General features: G+C 35.7%; 3 protein-coding genes across 8 annotated transcripts; 2 read left to right on the forward strand and 1 right to left on the reverse strand.

The window, feature by feature from the left end:
- The first annotated feature begins 3,165 nt into the window (after positions 1-3,165).
- Positions 3,166-3,846, forward strand: LOC126688662 (early nodulin-75-like). The gene has a single exon (XM_050383439.1). It carries the CDS (start codon positions 3,206-3,208, stop codon positions 3,581-3,583), a length of 378 nt encoding a protein of 125 aa, XP_050239396.1. The 5' UTR covers positions 3,166-3,205; the 3' UTR covers positions 3,584-3,846.
- Positions 3,847-5,621: 1,775 nt separating this feature from the next.
- LOC126688660 (protein BPS1, chloroplastic-like) lies at positions 5,622-8,822 on the forward strand. Of its 2 annotated transcripts, XM_050383436.1 has the most exons (6): positions 5,624-6,101; positions 6,228-6,298; positions 7,302-7,381; positions 7,823-7,879; positions 7,969-8,039; positions 8,368-8,822. In XM_050383436.1, the coding sequence occupies exons 3-6, from the start codon at positions 7,307-7,309 to the stop codon at positions 8,600-8,602; spliced, it is 438 nt and encodes a 145-aa protein (XP_050239393.1). In that variant the 5' UTR covers positions 5,624-6,101; positions 6,228-6,298; positions 7,302-7,306; the 3' UTR covers positions 8,603-8,822. The 2 variants fall into 2 exon arrangements, with proteins under 2 accessions (XP_050239394.1, XP_050239393.1); XM_050383437.1 differs by lacking the exon at positions 7,823-7,879 and having other exon boundaries at positions 5,622-6,101.
- A 201-nt stretch (positions 8,823-9,023) lies between these two features.
- On the reverse strand, positions 9,024-14,493 carry LOC126688656 (L10-interacting MYB domain-containing protein-like). 5 transcript variants are annotated; one of them, XM_050383430.1, is made up of 6 exons: positions 13,904-14,493; positions 11,717-11,838; positions 10,777-10,915; positions 10,062-10,551; positions 9,751-9,955; positions 9,024-9,642 (listed from the first exon to the last, which is right to left on the reverse strand). In XM_050383430.1, the coding sequence occupies exons 3-6, from the start codon at positions 10,812-10,814 to the stop codon at positions 9,188-9,190; spliced, it is 1,188 nt and encodes a 395-aa protein (XP_050239387.1). In that variant the 5' UTR covers positions 10,815-10,915; positions 11,717-11,838; positions 13,904-14,493; the 3' UTR covers positions 9,024-9,187. The 5 variants fall into 5 exon arrangements, with proteins under 5 accessions (XP_050239387.1, XP_050239386.1, XP_050239388.1 ...); XM_050383429.1 differs by having other exon boundaries at positions 9,724-9,955; XM_050383431.1 differs by lacking the exons at positions 9,024-9,642; positions 9,751-9,955; positions 10,062-10,551; positions 10,777-10,915; positions 11,717-11,838 and adding exons at positions 11,994-12,838; positions 12,926-13,278.
- Positions 14,494-16,305: the final 1,812 nt, after the last annotated feature.

Consider the following 16,305-nt stretch of genomic DNA (forward strand, 5'->3'; position numbering starts at 1 on the left):
GTTCCTGCCCTAGTCGGACAGTGAATGTCGTCGTGCCATGGTCCGGAGACGATCAAATGGTCGTCCTTTAAGCCTTTGCTGGACTTGAGAAGGCAGGATATCAACCTCACTTCGTCGGTCCTGGACTTTAAGTAGTATAAGTCGCCGAGCTTATGGCATTCATAGAGATGAACCACGTCGTGCCATGAAAGGCCGAGGTTCATCTAGTCGTTTAAGACGTCTGTGCACCCCAAGATCCGGAACAGGTTCGCGGTGCACTGGCGGGGGACCAATCTTTGATCACGTAGGTAGTCCCTAGTTATTCTCCCCATTGGAATCGTCATTCCTCCTTCCACGAAGGCTATCATTGGAATTGCGACTTCCCCTGTTCTCCTCTTGAACAAAATTTCCTCCTGGTGGCAATACTCTAAACCTACCTCCGGTGGAATACGATACTTCGCCCTGAAGCCCGCCATACCGACCGGAGAGTCTACCATTTTTTCAAGCCTACCCATCCTCTCTAATCCTAGACAACGTGAAGGCAGTTTGCCTAAAGAAGAGTAACGAAGAAGAAGCGCGCACTTACGGGTAAGAAACTCGACGGAATCTTCAAGAGAATGACGGCGAAGGTAAGAGTGTGCTGAAGGAGAAGGCACTGAGATGTTCTGAGTACTGGAGTGTTCGTCAAAAGTGAGGAATGAACGCCTTCAAAACCTTATATACTCAGAGGGAGTTGGACAGACACACTCCCGCCTAGAGCAAATAAAACGTTGTCCACCGTTGATCTGGTCTCCAACCGTTGGATTGAAAGAGCATAAAACTCCAAAAAGCTGCAATTAATTCCCCCCGGGTCATTAAATGCCTTCAGCATTAATGAGGCACGTGAGGGCACAACCCCGCATGCGTGAAGTAGGAATCCACAACGAACTGTCTAGTAGGTATCAAAATCCCGCATTTCCTCCTCGGACCAAGAGGAAAGAGCCGGAATTTTGAGGGGCTATTGTGGGGGTAAAATTCATCAGTCAACAGTGGGCCTTGGTACCCGTGCGAAGCCCAGCCATAACAGGAAGTGAAGACACGGCCAGAGGGCTCCCAGCCCAATCCTGTTGGGTCGGGCTTGTTTAAGGGGCGTCCGAGGAGGAGTGTCTCCTCGGGCGCACCAAATGGGAGTCCAACTCACACCCTTTACATGGTGAGAAATCGTCCCAAATCAAGGGGAAATGCCAGATGTTCAGGGGGCAACCACAACTGCCGCATTAAATGTAAGGAAGCTACTTTTCCAACCGCATTAATGTAGAGAGGACAGGAGAACAGTATTATCTTGGCCAGTGCAACTCACAGAAAAGAAAGAGGATGTCCTATGGGACAGGCACTCAAGTAGAGGCCCAGATGGTTAACAAGTGTAGGACCATTATCAATTGAAGGATGTTATATAAGAGAAGAAAATCCCCATGACTAGGGGATCGGAAAACTGGAGAGAAAAAAAAGTAAGGAAAAGAGAGAGAGAAAGAGAAAAGAGTTCTGTAAACAAAGCAAAAGATACAGCCCTATGGACTGTTATCCCAAGAAATTTAATGAAATATCCCCACGTTCAAGTGGTTGCATGACTTACTAATAGTTACGTTTACTCTGTCAAGACCTAGTTCTGTGACCCACTCTCTACAAATTCATTGTTGAGGGTCTTTTGGGCCAGAATCGCCTGCTTGCTGGGCCTGGATCCCAAAAACCGCCCTTACAATATAAATCATTCATTATATATTTATTCCACCCCCTAAGGCACAAATTCCTAACCTCTTTTTATATATATATATATATAAAAGAAAATTCCTAACTCAGTCATTGGATATGTCTCTCTTGTGAGAAAATTTAGGCATGTCATGGTTGACACTGTATCGCTTGACTCTCTTTCTAATTTCTGGAATCAACCCAATTGCACATAAAGCAAAATAGAGACGCTAGAACGATATAATAACACAATTTCATGTCTCATCAGAAAGTTTTTAAAAGGCATATTAAAATTTGAAGGACAAATTCATGTGCTCACTCTAGTAGTACCTGTCAAAGGTCACGATCTTAGGTGGGAAATGAAGAAACGCCTGAGTTAAGATAGGCTTCAGTATTCATTGCGCCGACATAGGTCATTTGTTAACCCCCACAAATCACAACAAAGGCTGAAGATTGCTTGAGCCCCCATAGTACATATTACTTGCTGATGCATAAAAGAGTAACAGAATCGTAATATGTTTTTATGCCGACAATTCCTGTCGCAATGATTGTCATTATGATACTGTGACGTAAGAGATTATAAAGGGTTATTTATTACTTTTATATTGATATATATCACTTTTTATATTTACTAATTACAATTAGTCACATTAATTAGAATTATAACAATAGTTATGGTATAAGAGTTCTTTATATTGAGTCCCAATTAAAATATGATCATGTTAATAGATGTCCTAAAGGCAATTGTTAATAAACTATAATAGAAAAGTTTTAATACAACTTTCATAAGAAATATAAAAAACTATCAATAATATTTATTATTTTATCTCTCTCAATAAAATATTTTCCGCAGGTAATAAATATCTAAATCCTACATATCTTGTGCAGTTAATTTTGAAAAGTAAATTACAAATTTGACATTATTATGGTTTAATTGAGAAATATAATACTAATAATAGGCTTAATAGCCAGTAGGGGGTGCTTTGTCATTTCCAGTCCTGTTAATATAGCGAACTCTGACATTTCTTTTCCCATTTTATCAAGTGCCATATTAATAGATATTTTCTACGAAATCATAATAAGCTCTCATGTAAATAATAAATGCATAGAATTATTTTTTTTCGCAGATAAATATCGTTAAATTAGGGAAGTACAGTTAACTGCATCTTATCAGCCAATGAAAGAAAGAAAGAAAGAAAAAACATTGTATCTTATCCATTTCTTTCGCTAGGTTCAATTTTTTGTGGGCTAACATATCAATATAGTGGGCTCCATATTTGAGCCCTTATTACATTGATTGGAAATGAAGGAAAGATATAGTTAGGTGATTAGGTCTTACTGTTGTTGGGAGGGACCTCTGAAATTAATCTTCCATACAAAAACAACAAATGCTCGATCATGAATGACATCATTCATGAAAACATAGTTTCAAGTCCAAGCAATTATAAAAAGCCACCACATTGCACTAGTTTTGCACCATCCTTAATTTGAAGAGCCCAAAATGTCCTCCAAGTACTTGTTAGTGTTACTTCTTGGAGTGGTGCTTCTTAGTCTCACCACTTCCACTCTTGCTGATATAAAAAAACCTCCAGTTAAAAGCCCCCCACCTCACAAGCCACCTTCCCTTGAGGAGACCTTAGATGACAAGCCACCCCCGAAACACAAGCCACCAACCCCACTCGATAAGGAAGAGAAGCCATTCCCTGGACAAAAGCCACCAAGCCCTTTCGAGAAACCTCCAAAAGGTAAGGGAGAGAAGCCACCACCAGAACACATGCCACCAAAAGAGCATTTCCCAGGACACCCTCCGCTAGAGGATGCCAAAGACTCGTACGAGCCGACCGCTGAGAAGAAGCCACTTCCTACTCCAACAAAGTAGCCGCCAGTGCTACCATACAAGCCCCCCCACAAGCCTCCATCAGCCAACTGATCAGTGGTTTAGATGTGTATTTAGTTAAAAATAAGAGCTGCACAACTGCTGTGTTAAGTGTCGACTATGGTTTAATTACTTTAGCGCAGGGTCATGTGCATGCTTAATTTGTACTTGGTTTTTCGGTACATAGTCTGCGTGCATGGACTGATGGACATGCAGGTGGTCTTGTTACGCTTAATTAATTAATGCCACGTATGTTATTATCACCATCTATGACATACACTCTATTCTACGTAATGATTGTGGATAGAAACTCTAATTAATTCATTCTAAAATAAATTAATTATTCTCAATAATTCTGTAAAATATAAATTAAAGTAAAATGCACTTTTTGTAATGACTAGCTATTAAGAAATTTAATTTAAGTTATTAACACGTAAAACCTATATGATATCGCACTAAAAAATTCCGGTAAGTAAAATAGGAATAAATTAATTTAGCTGGCTTTCGGTGGTTTGTACAAATCAACCGGCTCAGTTTCCAATCCGATTAAGATAGGGAAGATTTGTACAAATCTCTTAAACAACTTCTCATAGATCAACTTTATGTGGAAAGAGAGTTGCACGTTATGCACAATTTTGTTTGGGTCCCGTTAATGTGTGTCTTTAGGAAACATATTAAACCATCAATTTTTGGAAATATTTTTTCAAGAATTGAAAAAACTGTCAATACTTTTTTAATTTTTGAGAAAATATTTTTAAAAATGATTAATTATTCTGTACCCTTAGGACACACTAGCAAAACCCATTTTGTTTTAACAATGGTTTATATTCCTATTGGCAGCAATATTATTGTTAGTTTGTCAAAGCCATCAGTTTACCTATACATAGACAAGTGACTTTTTTTTCTTTTTCCTACCTACCACACACAAGAGTTCATTGAGATGAAGGAAACCGATGATAAAGGAATGTCGGTTCGTTTTAGGAAAAAATAAAAAGTATCCATTATTAATGACAATACTCAAGGACGGAGCCAGAACTTGAAATTAGGGGGCAGTTTTATTGTTAATTGTGTGCGGTGATTCTAGCTTCCGGCTTAATTGCTTAACAGCTAATGAGTTTTTTTGTGTGTTTTTTATGTGTGCATCCAGGTATGGACAAAATTATTTTGTTTAAATTTTTTTAAAGGGTTAAGCTGTTTGTTTTAGATAAAATTGGTTGATTGAGTTTAATTGTTTTTAGCTTTACTATTGGTAATTTTTGTTGTTGAATAATTTTTTTGGGCTTGTTTATTTTGCTTTAGATTTTAGATCTGGCCTTTAAAAGCAAGAAAATGCTAGAATTACAAACTTTTTTTTACAAATTATTAATGTGGTGAGTGGTTTTTAGTAAGTAAAAATGCGATGTAAGTGATGAGTTTAGATGCAGACTAATAAAAGTTTACTACCATAACAGTTTGTAAAAATGTTATAGAAAATTTTGTAGCTAGATTAGTACTCCTAAAAGAATCAATGATAATATTAAGGGGGCAAAATGTGATTTTATAGAACAAAATTGCTAAAATTAGTGACTATGTATATATTAATTAAAAATATATATATAAATTAGGGGGGCAATCCAAGTCTCCCTCCGTCCCTGACAACACTTCATTGAAAATATGAAAAGCATAAACTGGTGGTGCTATTCATCAGTCCAAAAAGAAAAATGTTATGGCTAAAATTATTTTTATAATTTTTTTTTACAAAGTTAAAGTGGTGAATTGTTATTGGTAAGTAAAAAAGTAATGTTAATAATAAGCTCAAATAAGAATCAATAAAAATTCGTCACAATATCAATTTGTAAAAATATAGTAAAATAATTTGTTTGCAGCATTTCTCATAAAAAAAAATAGTATATGTAACGGGCCACATGATAAGTGTGCCTTTAGTCACACTCATTTGTGAATGGTTAATTAGTTGCTATCCATTAAGATATGCTTACTATGTTTCTCAAAAAAAGAAAAAAAAGAAAGAAAGAAAGAAATACTGTATATGCTTACTACGGGTCCGTTTGGATTGAGCTTATTTTTGCTGAAACTGAAAACTGAAAACTGAAAACACTGTAGCAATTAAGTAAAAAAACGCGTGTGATGAATTTGGCTGAAATTACTGTAGCGCTACTGAAATTACTGTAGCATATAAATACCAAAATTTTACTCTGATTTTCATTTCCACTCCTCACCGTACCCTAGCTAAGCCTCTGCTGCGGAGAGTTCACGCCCATCCGAGATTGATGAAGGAAGACCTACATCGGTCCGACGCCGGCGAAGAGCCCAGGTGAGAAATCCATCTATCGGAAGACAACACCAGTCCGACGCCGGCGTCAAACCTTCCTTCCAGAAACCCATTTCACCCTTTTCCCTCCGTCGCTCGAGCTCCGACCCATGACACATCTCTTCCCATAAATATATAGGGTCCTTTTTTTGTTCGATTAGCAAGATTGTTGGTTTTATCTGCGAATGGAACCCGATTTACCCAGTACTGAAGGTAATTGTTTCCCCTTTCCAATCGATTTTTAAAATTCCGTAAATGTTGCTCGGTTTTTTTTTTTTATTTATTTTTTATTTTTTATTTTTTCCCAGTGATAATATCCATTGGTTTTGTCTTTTGCAGTGCCCATAATTTAATTGTTTCAGTTAACCATTGAAAGTGTTCAGAAGGCTGGCAATGGTTGCTCAGAAAATGTAATGTTTCTTTCAATCTCTCTGTTTCGTTTGACAATGTTTTTCTTTTAATTTTATTTTTGACATATACTGAGTGAGTTTTGGTGGTCCATAAAGGTTTGGGGCCTCTTTGTTTGATCACAAAGACAAAGCAAGATGGTGTGTATTGGTGTACTAGAGTCTAGAGCTTTGTCTTCCACTGTGTAACCCTGATAATCTGGCCATATTTTTTTCTGCATCATTCCCTTTTTTTGTCCCTACTTTATCCACTACCTCACCCAAAAAAAGGTTCTTGGGATATAGCTGGTCACACGGTTTTCTTTTAGTTCTTGCACATCCTATCATTGCATTGCAACCCTTATTTTTCTTTTCCTATATGCTAATTTTGCAACCATTGTAGGTTCTGTGAAATTTTGAGACTAAAGAAGAATCACACAGTGTATTTATACATGGAAAACCCTTTTCTATTAAACCATTTAGAGTGTTGTAAATTTATCGAATATATTATATAACTAACCCTATTGTTCAGTGGTCTCACCAAGACTTATCAAATTTATCAAATATATTATATAACTAACCCTTATAGATTATTTTGGGGCCAAAAGGGTTGTGAAATGTGTTTTTAATACCATGTTTCTTTCTCAATTTCACTCCCAAAAATGTTTGTTACTCTCTACAAAAAAAAAAAAAAAACTCCAAACTTGTCAGTAGCAACAAGAAACCATATTACTGTGATCCCAAATATTCTCAACAAAGATGTTAGAATTGTGAATGCCCTCTTTTTATCTGATTTTCAATTGTGGTGTTCTTTGGATTGAGCTTCAAATGAAGAAGAGTTTTGCACTTTGATAAAAATGCACTTTCCAAGTAACAGGGCATTGACCGACTTTTGTTGAGTGACTTTAGCATTTAAATATTTTAAAGACATTTATCATATGCAATTTCATGAATTATTATTTTTAATATTTTAAAGACATTTATAAAATGCAAATGGCCTGATGTGGTTGTTCTTTGTTTAATACAGGAAAGATGTTTGAGGGGAAGGTGTTGGGAAATGATCTCGTTGAAGAAGAGAGGGAACTTTCTAAGTCTTCAACTAATAAGGTGCTTGGTTATATACTGAGACAGCTTCTCCCTTTTACTTTCTAAGGACTACAATGGACTTTCTCTATATGTTTAAAACGTTTAAATGTTGTATACTTTTCTCTTTGGACCCTTAAAATCCTTTGCTTCTCTTATTTTATATAATCAAGCATATAAATGTGTTAATTGGTTTTTTGAAAGGCCTAAGGACATATACACACACAAACACATACATGCAGATCTGTACATACATACATACAATACACACGCACACATATCTATTGTGTATGTATGTGCTTATGGTTTCCTTCACAGATATTTTTTACTTGCTTATATTTCTGCATCCTTACCATGGTATTGCTGATGCATCAGAATCACATGACAAATTCACGAACATTAGGACCTTAGCCCCTTTATTATGGTTTCATGGGTGCCAACTATATTGTTTGTTATATTTGGTAGGCTCCAATATTATTTCGTCTGTGGCACCATGTCCGAGAAGAGGCTGCTAAAGGAAATGTAACTTTCTTTCTTTTTACCTATCCAGCTTGTATTGGTGGATTGGTTATGGTAAGGGATCCTTGAGCATCTTTCTGTTCTCTTTGCAGGGGGTTGCTATCAATCTATTTGCTAGACGCCTTGTAACTTCTTGTCATGGCATTCCCTTAGGTGGTATAGGGTATGTGTTCAATCTTAATCACTCATGATAGATGTTTATTACTATATAATGTAACATAAAAGCCATACATATACATTCTGTAATACATATACTAGACATTTGTGTTTCTAGTAGAAGATATTTATTATTGAACATTATATAACTTTATGTGAAGAAAATGCCAATGAGCACATAAGAGTGAAGTGATCTTTATGGAATTTGGAATTTCAATTCCTGTTATATTCATACTTACCCTAAATTAATGTTATTTTGCTGGAAAAAAAGTGATCTTTGGGCTAAATAAGAGTGAAGTTTTTTATTGATTGAAGTTTTCTGCTGTTATCTGCAGTGTCTTTGCTTCAGCCTTCTCCGGTTTTCGAAGAAAGTTGTTTGATTTGAATGTTGATGACAAATATTTGTGGGCACAAGCTTTGACCGGTTTGCAAACTAGCATTAATAGCGAAATTAGAAATTTATATTCAACTGGAAGATTTACAGTTTTGAAAGAGCTCGAAGCAGTTAATACAAGTGTAAAGAAATTGTATCCCATGATCCAAGATGGTGTGGACTTTCAGAGGGACTAGTACATCTTCGTACAAACCAATATGATGGCTTTTTTCATGTAGTTTTAATTGGGCGTGATGCTTTGCTCTATAATGTTAGAGAGAGTAGTAGTGTCTCTGACCCAAAGCTAGGTTGCAAAGTAGTAGAAAGAGTACAATCTTAATTATTGATTCTTTTCTATTTGATATTATTCTACCTGAATGGCTTTTTTTTAAATCAAGTTTCCTGATTAATGTCATTTATTTTCAATATTTTACAATCTATTTGAACACGTTGTGTATTTGTTTTTGCCTTTATATTATGCAAATTTATTTTAAAACTCATTGGAAATCTGTTTTGAGTGTGAACTTCATCTTTTCACACTAACGTATCAGAAAGAGTACAATGCGAGCACTGTAGTACGAAAGTGATAATTGGTCTTATTTCTACTTGAGAAAAATACATAGTCGATGCCAACAACAAAACACTTTTTGTGTGAATTTGGATAAACTATCAAGTTTCCTGAAAGTTGCTAAGATACAGATTGAACACTTGATCCTTATGCTTCCCAACAAAACAAACTCATGACAAAGTTTGTGAACCATCAGTTATGGTTCCCACAAAAATCAGTCATCGTCCGCACATATCGATGCTGTGATATCCATACGAACCTGTTTCATCTCAGGTTCATCCAAGACTGAGACTGCTTCTGCCACGACATCATAATAACCTCTCTCATTACCAAATGATATGCCCCCTATAGATCTGGAACATGAATCGTCATTGTTTATCTCATGTGCTCTAACGAAATTGTGAAGAACCATTGTAGCAACAATGATCAAGTTTTGAGTGCGCATCTTAAAGGGTGGCATATGTCTCAAAATTTCCCATTTATTCTTCCAAACTCCAAAAGTTCGTTCTATGACCGAACGGAGTGATGAATGGAGATAATTAAATCTCTCCTCTGGACGATGCAACACTTCAGAAGGTCGAAATTCTCCAATGTGGTACCTCTCCCCTTTATATGGTGCAAGGAACCCTCTTCTCATAGGGTATCCTGAATCAACCAGATAATACTTTCCTGCAAATAAACACGTTTATTAACATTAATAATATATTAATACATAATTTAATACTGTAATTAAACTGCACATTTACAAACCAAGTGGAGCTTTTGGAAAGTTGTTACTGTCATCATTGAGGCAGCTTGAAAAAATCCTCGTGTCATGCGCTGACCCTTCCCATCCAACGCATGCAAATGTGAACTTCATGTCAAAGTCACATGCGCACATGCAATTTGTTGTGGTGGTCCCCTTCCTGCTATAGTATGGGAGCTGCTCATTCTCACCAACGACGACGGGGACATGGACCCCATCAATTGCACCAATGCAATCCTAACCATATGCCACAAAAATACCACGTGAAATAAAATACGTAGTATGACCATAAATATAATTTAACTTAAATCAACTTAAGATACCAAATTCTTTTAGAAGGTACCTTGAAATGTGGCCAATATCGATGTGAATGTTGAATATGTTCTGGCACATCTCGAAATGTACGATCAGTAGGCTGGATAATGTCTGGTGCCATAACGGTGGCTAACAATGTAACTACTGTCTTCACGTGTCGATGCACTGTCTCACCGGAGCGCTGAAATCTTTCCTGTACCATTCTGTTACCCCCAGCATGACCAAGTACCATCAATGTCATTGCCAGAGACTCTTCCAAGCAAACATTTCTGGTACCGTAATATCCATACTGACGCAGTGTATTACACAATTGTCTAAACACATAGCTTGACATTCTAAAATTTCTTTGACATTTCTTATCATGTCCAGTTAAAATATACTGTACCCATTCGAAGCCTGTTTGTATATTAGTATGCAATGGTACTTTGGTCATGTAGGTATCCACGTAAGCTAGACATGCACACCCAGCTAGATATGCTGCGAGGACAATGTCATCACTCAGGTCGAAGTCTGCGTCCCTGCATATGTTACCGACTTTTATTGCATGTACATTTATTCACGTGATACTATAATATGTAGGGTAAAAACAAGTTGTTAAATTTTAAGTTACCTTTATTAGTTATAGGCTCAAACTATGGTCATACCAATAAATTAACAATCCTAAGTATATGCTTTCACGATTTCATCCAGTGCGATATCAAAATTGTAGATTCACATCTAGAGGGGAAAGTATAGAAACTCACTGGTGCTGGGAATCAGATGAGTCTCTTAGCAAATCCATCCTTTTGTATACCTTGAGACTGCTTTATAACTATTGCACAATGATCTAAAAGATATCGAGCTTAAAAATTCAAAGCCTTCAAATACGGATGATATCTAATGCTACACAACCAAGAGAAAATAATAATTACAAAATAGTATAAGCAATAACAAAAAAAAAAAAAAAAAAAAAATGAGGAAGATAGTACCAAAAACGGAATTGGTGCCTTGAACACGTTTCTTGATTTAGTGGGTTTTATTTGGGTTTGGTGGTGGGTGATGGAGATATTTTCAATTTTCAGAGAAAAGGAATTCAAGGGGGAAAAAAAAATATTAACTTACATGACAAAACAAATGTACCAAAAATATTAACTTACGTGTATATATTACTTGTATATATTACGTGTATATATAACTTATATATATATATTACGTGTATATATTACGTGTATATATAACTGATATATATATATATATATATATATATATTACGTGTATATATAACTGATATATATCTATATATATTACATGTAATAACTGATATATATCTATATATATTACATGTAATAACTGATATATTACATATATTACGTGTATATATATATATATATATATTAATGTGTAATATATACACTCTACAAAATGTATATATATACACGTATATATATACACTGAAATATATATACTGAAATATATACACTTTGTATAACTGAAATATATACATGTAACATTAATAATTAATAACTGATATATATATATATATATTAATGTGTAATATATACACAACAATAATAATGTGATAATACGTGTATATTACTTCACAGCAATTAACGAAATTGAGGTGTCCAGTTAACAAAACTTAAGCCATCAGATATGATTCTTATGTACAAACTACAACAATTTAAAACAATAGGAAGATAGTACCTTAATGCAGCACTTCACAGCAACAATGATCCCATCCTTCACATAAAGATCATCAATCTCCTCTCTATGAGCATTCACAACATCATCAACGATTCACCATACTCAATCCCACCATTACAAAACTGAAACATTTTTTTTTAAAAATAATACAAATTACATAACATAATACTCCAGTTTGGTTAAGAAAGAAAAACCCATAAACTAAAAAAAATATTACAAAATTAGATAAACAACCATCATAACAGTGCATAACCATAAAAAATACAAAAAAGTCAGATAAAAAGAAGCATTGGACAAACATATATAAATATAGCTCAAACATATAGGAATGATGAGCATTGTCTTACATACACACCCATAACAAGCATTAGTTTCTACCAAAAAAAAAGAAAAAAAAAAGAAAAGAAACATAATAGTGCAACAAGTAGAACACTTCAAGTTTGATTATTACACCAAGCTTACACAACCCTATCAAGCCAATCCATTGTTCCTTCACTCAAAATGATAATCAGGGTGCCTTTGGTACTCTTTTTCTAGCCACTTCAGCTGGAGCTCCTTGTTTGGTATAGCTTCAAACATATGCCTAGCCGACTCTTTTTCCATGAAATAGATGGTGCTGAACATATAAAGGTAATGACCCAAGTACACCCCGGGAAGACTCAACACCATATCCAGGATTGCTTTAACCTGAGCAGTTGCTGTAGGAGCAGATGGTGTACGGGCACTTAGACTAGATCTTTCAACAATGACATTTGAGATGCTCTTCAAAGAGTCAGACATCTCTTGCGCAGTTGAACGCTTCTTTTTTGGTTTCTTGGAAATTGGTTTGAAGATGTGGACACTGGTTGCCAAGCCTTTCCCCTTATTCACTGCCGGTCCTGCCCTCGACGATGATGGACCTTCAACCTCCATTGCGTCAACATTCACAACGGGTTCACATTGGGGGTCAATAAATTCTACGTTATCATCGGAGTCCCCAGACCCTTCGGTGGTTTCCGTTGGTATTGGACCACTTGTACAAAATGACTTTTTCCCCGTTGCAACTGTGCCTCCAAACATGATGTTCATGAGGTCACGATTCGGCAAACCCTTCGTTTTAAACGTTTTTGCATCGGGACATGCCTACATGTGAACAAGAAGTAGTTAGAATACAAGAATATAATTTTAGACAGTACAATGTTTCACAATTATGTATTCATCAAAACTAACCGCAATTTTTCGGTTCCACCACTCATCCGTTGCATCAAACCTCCCAGTTGCAGGATCATATCCCAACCCAGTCTCCTTATCCAAACACTTGTTATAAATCTTCCACCTTTTTCTTAGATGATCCCATTTGTTTTTTATTTGCAAAGAAGTCACCACTTTTCCCATCTCACCCAACTGCCGAATCACTTCATTAACCCCAACTTTGGACAAAAATCCAGTGGCATTCCTCTGGCCCTCCATGACTTGAACAGCACAGAACCGACAAAAAGCTTCTAGTTCCAGAAGGTCTTTCCAGTCAGCTCTTTCATCATTACTACCACCCTCAACAGATTTCTTCTGCTTAACCATTTTCCCTACAACTTCCGTCTATACTAATTGAGACATTTAAACAAACAGTTCGGGCACATTTTACAATCAATTAGGCATGCCCACATGATAAGGATAAACTAAACTCACATGTATCCAAATTCCACAGAGGTAGTAACAGAAGCGATGGTTTAAACGAAGGATTAATAAACCCACATAGACATTGAATACAAAAACCACAGAATAGAGAACCACACACAAACATTATTGAATACAAAGAACACACATAAACGGTTAAACTCAAAAAACCACACTTTGATAAAGCTTACTACCACCCTCCACAGATTGAATCTGCTCAACTATTTCTGTTAAACTTCGGTCTTTACTAATTGAGGCATTTACACAAACACTTCGGGTGCATTTTACAAGTTAGGCATGCTCAGCTGAAAAATATAAAGTAGACTCCCATATTTCCAAATTCAACAGAGGTAGTTCCAGATTCAACAGAGGTAGTAACAGAAACAATGGACATAAACGAAGGATTAATAAACCCACAGAGAACCACACAACAGAGAACCACACAACAGAGATTTATTGAATACAAAAAACCACACAGAAACGGTTAAACACAAAAAACCACACTTTGATGAAGCTTAATGGAAAACAACTTACCCGTGAATGAATTGTTCCACAGCAGCGGCAACGATGACCCAAGCGAAGAGAAGCTGAGCTCGAGCGTTTGTTGAACAGAGGTGAGCTTTTTTTTTGGTTCTGCGTACTGGGTTTGCAAACAAAAACTGGTGTGAAGAGTTTTGATAGCTTTGTGGTTGGTGGGTGGGTGAAAGACATTGAAGAGGCTTCGGACAGAGCATTGAAGGGGATTGACTGCATTCTGCCACCGGTAGTTGAGAATGGAAATAGCCGTTTGGATTAATTGCGCACCGTTTTGATCTGATACTCCAAGCCTGGTCTGCAATGAGCGCACCGTTTTAGCACACTCCCAAAGCCATGAACAGGACGCGCAGGAAGTCTTTTTTGTTTCAGGTCTTGCTAGTGAAATGCGTACAGCTTAGTGAAACGGTGCGTACAGCAGTAAAACGGTCCATGAACAGTGATACGCGTTTGGGAATAAATGAAACGGTGCGTAAAAGTGAAACTTGCGTTTGCTGCCCTGCGTTTCCTCACTTCAGCTTGGCGTGGGTCCCAGCTTGATAAAACGCAGCTTCAAGAAAACGCTGGAAAACTCTCAAACCAAACGGACACTACATTATCTTTTGTATAAGTTTGATTTCTGTCAGATTATTAAAGGTTTTCGTAGACTTCACTGAGCCAGCTGATGGTGGCCAGTACTATATATTCAATTAAAATAGTTATGCATTATAGAGTTCAGTCAGTCACATGACTTGTTTTCATCCCTCTTCTAACCACCGCTGGTTTGATTTCTAGTAATAAAGTTGTTGTGTTAATAGTGTGTTTAGATACTGCTTATTTTATTGAAAATTGAAAATTGAAAACACTGTAGTAATTGTAGTAAAATAATTTTTAAATGTGTGAATAGTACTATGGGACCCAGTTTTAAAGTTTTTTTTTAATAAAGTACTTGCGGGTCCCTGAATAGTACATAGGACCCATTGGAAAAGCATAATTTTGCTGAAAAAGCACTGTAGCCACATCTGAAAACATGAAACGCTATTCTCAAAAAAAAAAAAAAAAAAAGAAAAGAAAGGCAAACACAGTTTCAACACTATCCAAACGAAGGCTAAGTGAACGTTTGGATGCAGCTGAAATGATTTTCAGTTGTGTTCAGCGTCTGTCAATGGGTCCCATGCACTGTTTACAGGATCCATAAACCTATTTTTTCAGCAAAATTTTTATTAAAAATAGATTTCATAGTACTATACATACATTTAAAAATTATTTTGTTATAGTGTTTTTAGTTTTCAATTTTCAATAATGAACAGTATCTAAATAGACTACGTAAAAATTCGAGAAACCCTACTCTGCACTTTTGTAGTGTTATTGGAATGTAGCTCAAACTGTATTTATCGTGCCAACATGTATTTAAATATCTTTTTTTTTTTTTTTTTTTAATGGGATGTATTTAAATATCTAATCAACGCACGATGTGGGACTTCAATGCCGTATTGCCATGTGATAAAAAATGATGATTAATAATAGAACTAAAAAATTCATAAAAGCTTCGCTGGGCATGTGGCCCATGGGACCAACCGCTAACTTTTTTTAATTATTAATTATTATTATTTAATAATTATGAGAGAAGAGATTTGATCATTCAGGGTATGTTTGTTTGGAGATGAAATAAAGTGGATGGAATTTTTTGCAGAGAAAATAGAAAGAAAATTTTTTTTTGGAGTGTGCTTGGTTGGGTAAAGAGGAAGGAAAATAAATAGTGGGGTCTAGATGTTTTCTTTTTGGGTCCTTTAAAAAGTTTTCTCCTTATAGTGGGGAGAAAAGTGGGAGGGAGAAGCTCAAAAAATACCCCTCATGTTGGACTTCACCTTTAATGCGTTGGCTTTTTTTTTTCTTTGATTTATGGATGTGTTAGCTTTCTTCTTCTTCTTTTTTTTTTTAGAAAACAATTTTGGGTTAATTAATTAATTTATTTTTTACTTTAATAAAGTTTCTATCTATACACAATTTTCCATCCCTTTACTTTTCCTCTCTCCTAAACAAATACAAATGAGAAAAATTAAAATTTTTTATATTTTCCTACTTTTTCATTATTTCTTCATTTTTTTATCTTCCTATTTTTTCATCCTTCCAACAAAATATATCCTAAATATTTCCGGAACATTACACAAAATACTAGTTGAGGTATGAGACACTTGACAACACCAACCCTTTTTCCTAAATTTTTATATATCATGGATTCGACTGTTTTTTTTACTACTTTGCGCTAAGGTGTTTATGTGGACCACATACGTATTACGGACCAATATATAGATGTTTTTCCTTTCGGTGGGAATGATATCCATGTATAGGATAGGATATAAAAAATCAAAGTAGGAAAATTGGGTACGTAACTGAGCTTAAACTTAAAAGATTCAAGGATT

This window comes from Quercus robur, chromosome 6 (genome assembly GCF_932294415.1).
Source record: "Quercus robur chromosome 6, dhQueRobu3.1, whole genome shotgun sequence".
In the NCBI taxonomy this organism is placed as follows: Eukaryota; Viridiplantae; Streptophyta; class Magnoliopsida; order Fagales; family Fagaceae; genus Quercus; species Quercus robur.